This window comes from Salvelinus alpinus, chromosome 1 (genome assembly GCF_045679555.1).
Source record: "Salvelinus alpinus chromosome 1, SLU_Salpinus.1, whole genome shotgun sequence".
NCBI lineage: Eukaryota > Metazoa > Chordata > Actinopteri > Salmoniformes > Salmonidae > Salvelinus > Salvelinus alpinus.
Window position 1 is genome coordinate 94,492,983 of NC_092086.1, and position 12,572 is coordinate 94,505,554.

Consider the following 12,572-nt stretch of genomic DNA (forward strand, 5'->3'; position numbering starts at 1 on the left):
TCAGAAGGTACTGTATCATGTCAGAAGGTACTGTATCATGTCAGAAGGTACTGTATCATGTCAGAAAGTACTGTATCGTGTCAGAAGGTACTGTATCGTGTCAGAAGGTACTGTATCATGTCAGAAGGTACTGTATCGTGTCAGAAGGTACTGTATCGTGTCAGAAGGTACTGTATTATGTCAGAAGGTACTGTATTATGTCAGAAGGTACTGTATTATGTCAGAAGGTACTGTATCATGTCAGAACTTACTGTATCATGTCAGAAGGTACTGTAATGTGTCAGAAGGTACTGTATCGTGTCAGAAGGTACTGTATCATGTCAGAACTTACTGTATTATGTCAGAAGGTACTGTATCGTGTCAGAAGGTACTGTATTATGTCAGAAAGTACTGTATTATGTCAGAAGGTACTGTATCATGTCAGAAGGTACTGTATTATGTCAGAAGGTACTGTATTATGTCAGAAGGTACTGTATTATGTCAGGAGGTACTGTATCATGTCAGAAGGTACTGTATCATGTCAGAAGGTACTGTATCGTGTCAGAAGGTACTGTATCGTGTCAGAAGGTACTGTATTATGTCAGAAGGTACTGTATTATGTCAGAAGGTACTGTATCATGTCAGAACTTACTGTATCATGTCAGAAGGTACTGTATTATGTCAGAAGGTACTGTATCATGTCGGAACTTACTGTATCATGTCAGAAGGTACTGTATCATGTCAGAAGGTACTGTATTATGTGAAGGTAAAATGTTCCAATACTTTTCCCTAGAAAGTATTTGGACTATTAAAGCTTATGAAACAAATGCAAATAAAGCCAAACACTACTGCTAACCATAGATGAATAGAGTTGTATTGACTGTATGCAGACAGAGATGTAAAGGTATCATAGGTAACCTTCCCTGCAGACTTCCATGTCTGAACATCTTTCATGTTGGTAGGATCCTTCTACAAAGAAGAGATGAATAATTTATTGTTTCCTGGCCTCCCTCCCTCCATCCTCCCTCTCTTCCTCCACCCCAGTCCTCCTGTGCTCCTCCAGCTCACAGCCCAGGCACCTCCGACAAATGATTACGTCTGACCCCAGGGTGGAACACCTGTATCTCCCCCCTCTAAACCTATTACAAAGATCTGAGTCGCTGTCAGACATTTCCCATTCTGCCTTATCAGTGGCGGGACTGATGTCTGGCGCGGCAAACATACTCTGTGTAAAGTACTTAAATAAAGCATGAAATCAACAGGATGCCTGCCTAAGGCGTGCTATATAACAGCGCCACATCTACCTGGCCAGAGGCCCCCACCCGCCGCCCAATGCAGGCTGTAGGTACAGCTGCTCACCTTCACACCACATGGGCTCAATTTGGACTCATCCACTGGGACCCACCCGGCTCCAAGTCAACGCTTTTAGCTAATTTAAGACAATAAGTCTGTTAGTTTTTGACGCACATAGGGCTTGATATAAAAACTCATTCAAATCTGACTCTGTGTGACTGTGTGTACAATTTTGGCCATTTTCCTGCCTCCCGAGAGAAGGATTTGCATACATTGATAGAAAGGCTGAGGGCTTGAACATCCCTCCTCCGTTTTAGCTGTTTGGTCATGGTGGCGTTCATACGCGGGCTAAAAAGAGTAAGCTATTTACACCACGTATTGCAGCTTTCAACAGGCTGGTTCAGAAATCCAGACACGTAACACACTTATCACTCACTCCACAGCTTATCTGGTGAGCGTTTGTTTGTGTATTCATGTGTGTGTATGTGTGTGTGTGTGTGTGTGTGTGTGTGTGTGTGTGTGTGTGTGTGTGTGTGTGTGTGTGTGTGTGTGTGTGTGTGTGTGTGTGTGTGTGTGTGTGTGTGTGTGTGTGTGTGTGTGTGTGTGTGTGTGTGTGTGTGTGTGTGGGAAGAGGGTGAGCTAAACAGGGCTCTAGGACAGACATGTGAAGAGCAGACTTACCAGGGAACTGATAGCTGTAGCTGGGGGTGAATCCAGTGTATCCACGACCGTACGTTGCCACAATGTTAGGGTAACCTTGAGAAATAAAAGGTGAAAAACACTTTAGGACTTCATTCAGCACAAAGGCATTGTCAAAACCACCATACTTTCTGCCTCTGCAAGAGGGAGATAGACATGGAAATGTCTGGCCCACACTGGGAATACTTTTGTATAAAACTTTGCATAATGCTTTCATGAGTTATCCTCTGGGTCCGAATGTTTGTATTTTTTTTCTACAAATAAAGTCAATCAAATGAACCAATCAACTGAGGAAGGCCACACATCAAGAGCTGTCATGATGTCTTAGCATGAATAAATAGCCTGCACCTTCCCTGTTCCACCAGCCTGATGATGACTGATGAGCTGATGAGGCTCTAGGAGAAAATAACTGTGAACCATATCAATATCCAAATTGGCTTGGATGATAAACTGTAAGTATATCTATCATGTGCTGCAGTGTAATGTGATGTGCACACTAAAATCTAAATAACATTTGTAAGTAAATACACAGCTTCAAAATGAGTGTGTGTATCATGTGGCAATTCATTTGCCATCTGTTGTGGTCTTCGCTAGCTACCACTGCTGACGCTGAATGTTTTTATTGATGACAGGGCTCACAAGTTATTTTGGGCCTGTCTACTCCCTTGCATTTCTCATTGTTGATACATTTCTTAAAATGGGAAAATTAACAATATGTCAGCTGAACAGTTACTAGTTGAAACACACCAGGAAACACTGGGGAAATTAGGCCAGTTCTCAGTGTATAGAGACACACACACACACTGCTGTATCAGTGCCAGCCGGATGGAGGATGGAGAGCTGTGTATGTGTAATATGAGAGTGTGTGTGTGTGTGTGTGTGTGTGTGTGTGTGTGTGTGTGTGTGTGTGTGTGTGTGTGTGTGTGTGTGTGTGTGTGTGTGTGTGTGTGTGTGTGTGTGTGTGATATGAGAGTGTGTGTGTGTGTGTTTGTGTGTGTGAGGGGGCTGAGCGAAGCTGAAGCAGACCTGGCGGGCCAACAAGACAAAGTTAAAAGCAGCTGATTTATTGTTCCTCTGCTGTCAAGACGCTCATTACAACCACCAGCCCACAAGTTAATTATCTGGACAGGTTTCAAACAGCAGCAGCTGGGGGAACATATTGAGAAACAGAGTGTGTGTTTGGGCAGTGTGTGTGTGTGTGTGTGTGTGTGTGTGTGTGTGTGTGTGTGTGTGTGTGTGTGTGTGTGTGTGTGTGTGTGTGTGTGTGTGTGTGTGTGTGTGTGTGTATTCCTCTGTATACTGAGAAATGTGAGAGCGTGAACAGGTGAGTAAGTGAGTGAGTGAGTTTGACTGATCATCATCCACACTAAGGTATGATCGAATCACAGATGAAGAAAAATATGTTTGATCATCACACAAACACACTGTTTGCGAGAATATTTCAAAGCCTTTATCTGTCATAAAAAGCTGTTATCATCTCCGGCCAAAACTTTGACTGAATTAGCCAGTAAAAAGGGATTCCCTCAGGCCAGGAGCAAATTACCAGAGTCCACTGGTAAATGTACAGAGAACACACACATGATAGCATTAAACAGACAATACCAGGAAAAGCCTGTTTCACTGCAGATATTCTTCTACTTTAATAAGGTTATCAGAGAGTAATAACTTGATAAACTAGTCTGCTGTTCCCTGTGAAAGTGTCCATTATTTCAAACAGATTTGCTCTCTCTAGTGAGCATACACTGCAACTAACTATCTGCAGTACAGTCACCGGACACTTTCTGTTTGCTTTCCCCAGCTAAACATTATCAATACATATAGTTGTTGGCAATGATCTCTTCTGGAGTTACACAAATACTAAGAGGGATGTATCAGCATCGTTTCTCTGGAGGTACATTAATACTGTATGACTGTGATGATTGCTGTTATCTCAGCGTCACCCCAGACCAGACCAGACCAGGGCTGTTGGTACAGAGACAGAGGACAGCTCAGAGGCCAGCTCTTCCACTTCCAGGGGAAAGAAACATGTCTGTCTGGGTAATAAATATCCAATCAGCCTTTTGCTGCCCATGACAAAGTTCAATTTAATCCTGACCAAGTGAGAAGCTGCTTCTGGCTGAGGGGCGATGAGGGGAGACTTGACCTGCAGGAATGAAATAGGAGAGGCTAGACGAGCTCCAACCCTTCCTCTTGGGGACTGATGAGAAAACACATCACCAGATCACTGTGAATTTGGCAATGATGTGATCATTGGAAGAGACGGCATCATTACCACCATGACCACAACAATAAACCACACATTGCTGTTTGACTGTCAACTTGAGCATTTAGACCAGGGGTCTCCAACAGGTTAGCTCGCAGCCCACCTATGAGTAGCTTGTCAAACAATTCTGAAAGTACATGCATTTTTCACAAGTTCCACCGCAAACGGTCATAAACAAATCTCACAAGTATCAGACACTGCAAGCTCCCAGCTATTACCTATTCAATGCAACATTGACATTATCCCACCCCTGGTTAGCCACGATTGGCTTAAAAAGACAAACCTAACACAATATCTGCCAATTAATTTCCAGTAATATTGCCCCTGTCTGTGTGGTGCGCGAGCTTGTCTATCACTCTGTGTGTAGCCAGTTGGTGTGATACCGTCTTCTGGGTTGACAGAAATACACTATACACAGTTGAAGTCGGAAGTTTACATACACTTGGGTTGTTGTCATTAAAACATGTTTTCCAACCACTTCACAAATGTCTTGTTAACAAACTATAGTTTTGGCAAGTCGGTTAGGACATCTACTTTGTGCATGACACAAGCAATTTTTCCAGCAATTGTTTCCAGACAGATTCTTTCACTTATAATTCACTGTATCACAATTCCAGTGGGTCAGAAGTTTACATACACTTTAAACAGCTTGGAAAATTCCAGAAAATGATGGCATGGCTTTAGAAGCTTCTGTTAGGCTAATTGACATCATTTGAGTCAATTGGAGATGTAAATGTGGATGTATTTCAAGGCCTACCTTCAAATTCAGTGCCTCTTTGCTTGACATCATGGGAAAATCAAAAGAAATCAGCCAAGACCTCAGAAAAAAAGTTGTAGACCTCCACAAGTCTAGTTCATCCTTGGGAGCAATTTACAAACGCCTGAAGGTACCACGTTCATCTGTACAAACAATAGTATGCAAGTATAAACACCATGAGACCACGCAGCCTGTACAAAAGTATCTATATCCACAGTAAAACGAGTCCTATATCGACATAAGCTGAAAGGCCGCTCAGCAAGGAAGAAGCCACTGTTCCAAAACCGCCATAAAAAAGCCAGACTACGGTTTGCAACTGCACATGGGGACAAAGATCGTACTTTTTGGAGAAACGTCCTCCGGTCTGATGAAACAAAAATAAAACTGTTTGGCCATAATGACCATCGTTATGTTTGGAGGAAAAAGGGGGATGCTTGCAAGCCGAAGAACACCATCCCAACCGTGAAGCACGGGGGTTTCAGCATCATGTTGTGGAGGTGCTTTGCTACAGGAGGGACTGGTGCACTTCACAAAATAGATGGCATCATGAGGTAGGAAAATTATGTGGATATATTGAAGCAACATCTCAAGACATCAGTCAGGAAGTTAGAGCTTGGTCGCAAATGGGTCTTCCAAATGGACAATGACCCCAAGCATACTTCCAAAGCACAATAACTGTTTGTCGGGACGTTCATGAAATGCTGGAGCAGCACACGCAAGCCTAACATCACCATGCACAATGCCAAGCATCGACTGGAGTGGTGTATAGCTCGCCACCATTAGACTCTGGAGCAGTGGAAACACGTTCTCTGGAATGCTGAATCACGCTTCACCATCTAGCAGTCCAGATGCCAGGAGAATGCTACCTGACCCAATGCATAGTGCCAACTGTAAAGTTTGGTGGAGGAGGAACAATGGTCTGAGGCTGTTTTTCGGGCTAGGTCCCTTAGTTCCAGTGAAGGGAAATCTTAACGCAACAGCATACAATTACATTCAAGACAATTCTGTGCTTCCAACTTCGTGGCAACAGTTTGGTGAAGGCCTTTTCCTGTTTCAGCATGACAATGCCCCTGTGCACAAAGGGAAGTCCGTACAGAAATGGTTTGTTGAGATCGGCGTGGAAGAACTTGACTGGCCTGAACAGAGCCCTGACCTCAACCCCATCGAACACCTTTGGGATGAATTGGAACGCCAACTGCGAGCCAGGTCTAATTGCCCAACATCAGTTCCCGACCTCACTAATGCTCTTGTGGCTGAATGGAATTAAATCCCTGCAGCAATGGTCCAACATCAAGTAGAACGCCTTCTCAGAAGAGTGGAGAATGTTGTAGCAGCAAAGGGGGACCAACTCCATATTAATGCCCATGATTTTGGAATGAGATGCTCAATGAGCAGGTATCCACAAACATTTGGTAATTTAGTGTACTTTCCCCAAAACCTTCTCAATATATATATATATTCTGATGTTATTTAAGCATTGAAATAGACTCAGAACATCAAATTTCATTGCTATCTATGAAAAATTCAAATTTTAAGACTGAAAAACAAAACTACATCTAAAACCAGGAAAAATGTAACTGAGAACATCATTTGGCAAAATATAAAACAGGGCAAAAATGTATATTTTTATATGGGCCCCCTTAGAGTTGTTAATGAACCATTATTTTAACATGTATATTGACAGAAAACAGTGCACTACTTTCTCTTGTACACTAAGAACCTGGGGAAGAGTTGCAGGGCAGAGGAGAAGAATGTTCCTATTTGAAAGCTAGAAAGAAAATGAGTAGCTCGCAACGTAAAATGTTTTTTGAAGTAGCTCTCATGCTAGAAAAGGTTGGAGACCCCTGATTTAGACTGTGCATGTAGAAAACACCATCACCAAAAAATTGTGATTGAACCAACCACATGGAGTTCAGTAAAAGCCCTAAAAGGGAATAGCTAAGATATTTTAGCCAGTGTGTGTGTGTCTGTGTTTGACCTGGGCCTCCTGCTGCAGTGCGGTAGGTAGGTAACTGTGTGCTGACTATCCCAGCAGAGAGTTAAATAAGGCACATCTACATGCCGGGAGTGGGGGGGGGTCAGGAGCTGGTATTTAAAGGGCATGGCGTGAATACTGTTTTGTGGCGTTCTGTTGACACTGGGGCCGCTGGCGCAGGACATGGGGGAGGGCTACAGCACATCAGGAGCATACAGAGCAGCCGCTGCCATGTGCCCATAGACAGAAAGAAAACCTTACTCACACACACACTCTCTCTCATACACACACTCCAGCATCAGAGTGCCACACTCTCAGACACATTCACAGACAGACGTTCAAACAGGACACATACAGTTGAAGTCGGAAGTTTACAATACACCTTAGCCAAATACATTTAAACTCAGCTTTTCACAATTCCTGACATTTAATCCTAGTAAAAATTCCCTGTCTTAGGTCAGTTAGCATCACCACTTTATTTTAAGAATGTGAAATGTCAGAATAATAGTAGAGAGAATGATTTATTTCAGCTTTTATTTCATTCATCACATTCCCAGTGGGTCAGAAGTTTACATACACTCAATTAGTATTTGGTAGCATTGCCTATAATTTGGTTAACTTGGGCCAAACGTTTTGGGTAGCCTTCCACAAGCTTCCCACAATAAGTTGGGTAAATTTTGGCCTATTCCTTCTGACAGAGCTGGTGTAACGGAGTCAGGTTTGTAGGCCTCCTTGCTCGCACACGCTTTTTCAGTTCTGTCCACAGATTTTCTAAGGGATTGAGGTCAGGGCTTAGTGATGGCCACTTCAATACCTTGACTTTGTTGTCCTTAAGCCATTTTGCCACAACTTTGGAAGTATGCTTGGGGTCATTGTCCATTTGGAAGACCCAAGCTTTACCTCCCTGACTGATGTATTGAGATGTTGCTTCAATATATCCACATAATTTTCCTGCCTCATGATGCCATCTATTTTGTGAAGTGCACCAGTCCCTCCTGTAGCAAAGCACCCCCACAACATGATGCTGCCACCCCCGTACTTTACGGTTGGGATGGTGTTCTTCGGCTTGCAAGCCTCCCCCTTTTGGCCTCCAAACATAACGATGGTCATTATGGCCAAAGAGCTCTATTTTTGTTTCATCAGACCAGAGGACATTTCTCCAAAAAGTACGATCTTTGTTCCCATGTGCAGTTGCAAACCGTAGTCTGGCTTTTTATGGCGGTTTTTGAGCAGTGGCTTCTTCCTTGCTGAGCGGCCTTTCAGGTTATGTTGATATAGGACTCGTTTTACTGTGGATATAGATACTTTAGTACCTGTTTCCTCCAGCATCATCACAAGGTCCTTTGCTGTTGTTCTGGGATTGATTTGCACTTTTTACACCAAAGTACGTTCATCTCTAGGAGACAGAATGCGTCTCATTCCTGACCGGTATGATGGCTGCGTGGTCCCATGGTGTTTATACTTGCGTACTATTGTTTGAACAGATGAACGTGGTACCTTCAGACGTTTGGAAATTGCTCCCAAGGATGAACCAGACTTGTGGAGGTCTACAAGGGTTTTTCTGAGGTCTTGGCTGATTTCTTTTGATTTTCCCATGATGTCAAGCAAAGAGACACTGAATTTGAAGGTAGGCCTTGAAATACATCCACAGGTACACCTCCAATTGACTCAACTTATGTAAATTAGCCTATCAGAAGCTTCTAAAGCCAAGACATACTTTTCTGGAATTTTCCAAGCTGTTTAAAGGCACAGTCAACTTAGTGTATGTAAACATCTGACCCACTGGAATTGTGATACAGTGAATTATAAGTGAAATAATCTGTCTGTCATCAATTGTTGGAAAAATTACTTGTGTCATGCACAAAGTAGATGTCCTAACCGACTTGCCAAAACTATAGTTTGTTAACAATACATTTGTGGAGTGGTTGAAAAACAAGTTTTTTTTAAATTTAATTTAATTTGAAAAATTGTACCCCCTTTTATCCCCAATTTTTCGTGGTATCCAATCGCTAGTAATTACTATCTTGTCTCATCGCTACAACTCCCGTACGGGCTCGGGAGAGACGAAGGTCGAAAGCCATGCGTCCTCCGAAGCACAACCCAACCAAGTCGCACTGCTTCTTAACACAGCACGCCTCCAACCCGGAAGCCAGCCGCACCAATGTGCCCCTACCGGCCAAACCCTCCCTAACCCGGACGACGCTAGGCCAATTGTGCGTCGCCCCACGGACCTCCCGGTCGCGGCCGGCTGCGACAGAGCCTGGGCGCGAACCCAGAGACTCTGGTGGCGCAGCTAGCAGAAAAACAAGTTTTAATGACTCCAACCTAAGTGTATGTCAACTTCCGACTTCAACTGTATTCAGTCACCCTAATCAGCAGCCTGCATGTGTGTATATGTAATGTGTCATTGTTAAGAAGTGCGGGGGCAAGCATTTACACACGTACAGATGCTGTATCTTAATTTGATCATCCTGTTGTTGCAGTAATTTTCCTGCACAGCAGGAAATGGAAACATGTAATATATTCATTAGTGATTTTTGGCCAATATCCGATATTGTCCTTGTCAAAAAAAATATACCAATAACCGATATAAAAAATGTTTGCGGCCTTTCAAGCATTCTAGAACAGTTAAATAGTTAACACACACACACAGATGGACGCAGCGGTCTAAGGCACTGCATCTCAGTGCAAGAGGCGTCACTACAGTCCCTGATTTGAATCCAGGCTGTATCACTTCCAGCCGTGATTGGGAGTCCCATAGGGCGGCGCACAATTGACCCAGCGTCGTCCGGGTTTGGCTGGGGTGTAACGGTGGTCCTCCTCCTCTTCAACCGAAAAGGAGGAGTATTGAGGGAACCAAGGCGCAGCGGGTTGTGAACACATAATATTTATTAAAGACAAGACGAAAACACGAACTTCACTATAAACTAACAAAACAACAAACGGAGTAGACAGACCTGAACGACGAACTTACATTAAACACGAGAACGCACGAACAGGGAAAATAGCCTACACATAAAATGACGATGTACAACACAAACCGAACAGTCCCGTATGGTGCGACAAACACTGACACAGGAGACAACCACCCACAACGAACACTGTGAAACAACCTACCTAAATATGACTCTCAATTAGAGGAACGCCAAACACCTGCCTCTAATTGAGAGCCATACCAGGCAACCCTTAAACCAACATAGAAACAGACAACATAGAATGCCCACCCAAACTCACGTCCTGACCAACTAACACATACAACAAACTAACAGAAATAGGTCAGGAACGTGACATGGGGTAAGCTGTCATTGTAGATAAGAATTTGTTCTTAACTGACTTGCCTAATTAAATAAAGGTTACACACACACACACCACACTGACCAAAAAGTTATTTTGTTGGCATTTACGTATGTCCCCATTACCAGTAAAACATAACCAAAACCTATTTCTTTCACTTACTTGCTGTGCTGTTTCGTTGTTCATTTGTTCAGTCGTTTCATTCTCAACAAGGATTTCATCATACATGTCAAGCAGTGAAGTTTCAGCTCTGTCTGTCCGTGGCCTCTCTTCCTGTCTGCATCGATGTAGCAGTCCTGCATCGAGCATGATGGCGACACAGTAAAGAGAGAATGCCACCGAATCGCTTGTTCACAGTTTCGCTGTGTCGGCAGTTTTGTTGAGCAGGCGTTTCAATGCCATGACAGAGGGTATCACGTCTGCTGCAGGCGCAGTTGATGAGCTTATTTCTCGAGTCAGTTGTTTGAATGGAGCTACCTAGTGTGTTCATGTTTCCAAGTTTCAAACATGTTCTCAAATGCCATTGAAATGGCAGCAGCGGTATGACAACCAGCACATTCATGAGCATGCAATACGACTTCCCTCAGTACAAAATCCTCAATGACCCACTGTGCTGTCAGACTCAGCATGCTCATGGGGCTGATATCGCTGGCCCAAATGTCAGTTGTGAAGCTAATAGCTGTGACGCTATTACTGTGTAACTCTGGTAGGGCAACATCTAAAAAATAGCGCACTTGGTAGTGTGTACCGGTGCTCGACCAGTCGGCGAAAGCCAACATAACCCACGACAGAGAATTGTTGATTGTCAAGGGCAATGAATTATCTTGGCGTTAATAGATTTCACCTTTGAAACTCTTTCAAATGACTGCTCGACTTGTTGACTGCTTGATCCACACAGCAGACATTGTGGGCTAGGTTAGGAATGCTGTGCTGAAGGTGTAGCGCAAAATTGTATGTGGTATCATTACGTCATGTACCTACGTTATATAGGTATGCACGTCAGCTTTGACATCGGTTTGCACATCGGCGTTAAACTAGACACGGAGCCGATGTCGATGTTGGCATTTTTAGCTAATATCGGTCGATTCCGATATTTTCACAGATATATCATGCATCCCTAATATTCATGGTTTAAAAAGGCTTCTAAAATGTGTAATTTCCACTTTAAAATGTCAGACTTGATTTGCCCTAACAAAAAATGTAGCTACCACTAAGAAATATGTCCATTAATTATAATCCACATAACAATTCACATTTCCTGTTGCTACAGTATTATTTTCCTGCTGTGTGAAACTAGGTCTAATTAAGATATGGCATCTGTACATAAACACACAAAGGGGTTTTTAACTAGGAGGATCTGAGTCTGAGAAGACAGAAGACAAAAAGAGGGAGGAGAAGAGAAGGAGTAGAGGAGAAGAAGGGGGAGAACTCATTACTCTGGCGTGTTGAACCTAGCGTCTCCGCCGCCCGCCATCTCAGTAAATAAAGGCTGTAAATAAAGGCTGTCAGTGGATCTGGCCCCGGGGCTGCTTCCAGGCCCTCTTATTTGCGTTATTAATATGCATGCTAATGTACCTATTTTATGGTTCAACAGTTCTGATTCACTTTAAAATCAATTATCCATCTGGTACACCCATACTTCGCCCAGGTTCAAATGTGTATTAATTTCAGCAAACATACATCGGGCACAACACAATAAAGATAAATGGCTAGATTAGGTGCAGTAAACAAAGGAACTAGGGACAGGATTTAATGAGATTTGGCGTATAAGAACCTTACAGTTAAATAATGAGGCCGGCTCTGGGGTTTTTCCAAATGCAAATTATACAAAGGAATGTTTCGCTGTCCTGCTTTTTCCAATTTCATTTAGATAAGAGTGTCTCCAAATAAGTTGGCAGTTAATATTCTCACATGAGCACTCCCCGCCTCCACAGCCCCACTTCTCCCTCCGGAGCACACTGTTTTCCCCCTCCTCCACAGTGACGCATTGATCCGTAATAAGTTCTGAAAAGTTCACTGCGCTTGTTTAATAGTTCAAACTGAAGAAATCTGGACGGGGAACTACGGTGCTGACAGAACCACTTACGGGGTGTTACCTTCACTTTTACCATCAGTAAAATCAGTTTGATATCAGTGTCATGCCCTCAGCAACACCGCTGAGAGGTGAGGTATATATATATATATATATATATATATATATATATATATAGAGAGAGAGAGAGAGAGAGAGAGCGAGAGAGAGGGATGGGGAGCTGAATGGTGATGAGGGAGAGGAGAGGACAGAAGAGATAGAGCTACAGTTGGCTCCCTAC

General features: G+C 43.2%; 1 protein-coding gene across 17 annotated transcripts in view; it reads right to left on the reverse strand.

Annotated features, from left to right (window-relative positions):
- Positions 1–12,572, reverse strand: part of LOC139535283 (RNA-binding protein Musashi homolog 2) — a 355,126-nt gene that overhangs the window by 53,896 nt on the left and 288,658 nt on the right. For all 17 annotated transcript variants that reach the window (XR_011667097.1, XR_011667098.1, XM_071334639.1 and 14 more), the window contains one exon: positions 1,954–2,028. Coding sequence is in view for 15 of the 17 variants with exons in the window: in XM_071334639.1 (XP_071190740.1) it covers positions 1,954–2,028 (75 nt within the window). In the remaining 2 variants the exon portion in view is untranslated. The remainder of the gene's footprint in view (positions 1–1,953; positions 2,029–12,572) is intronic.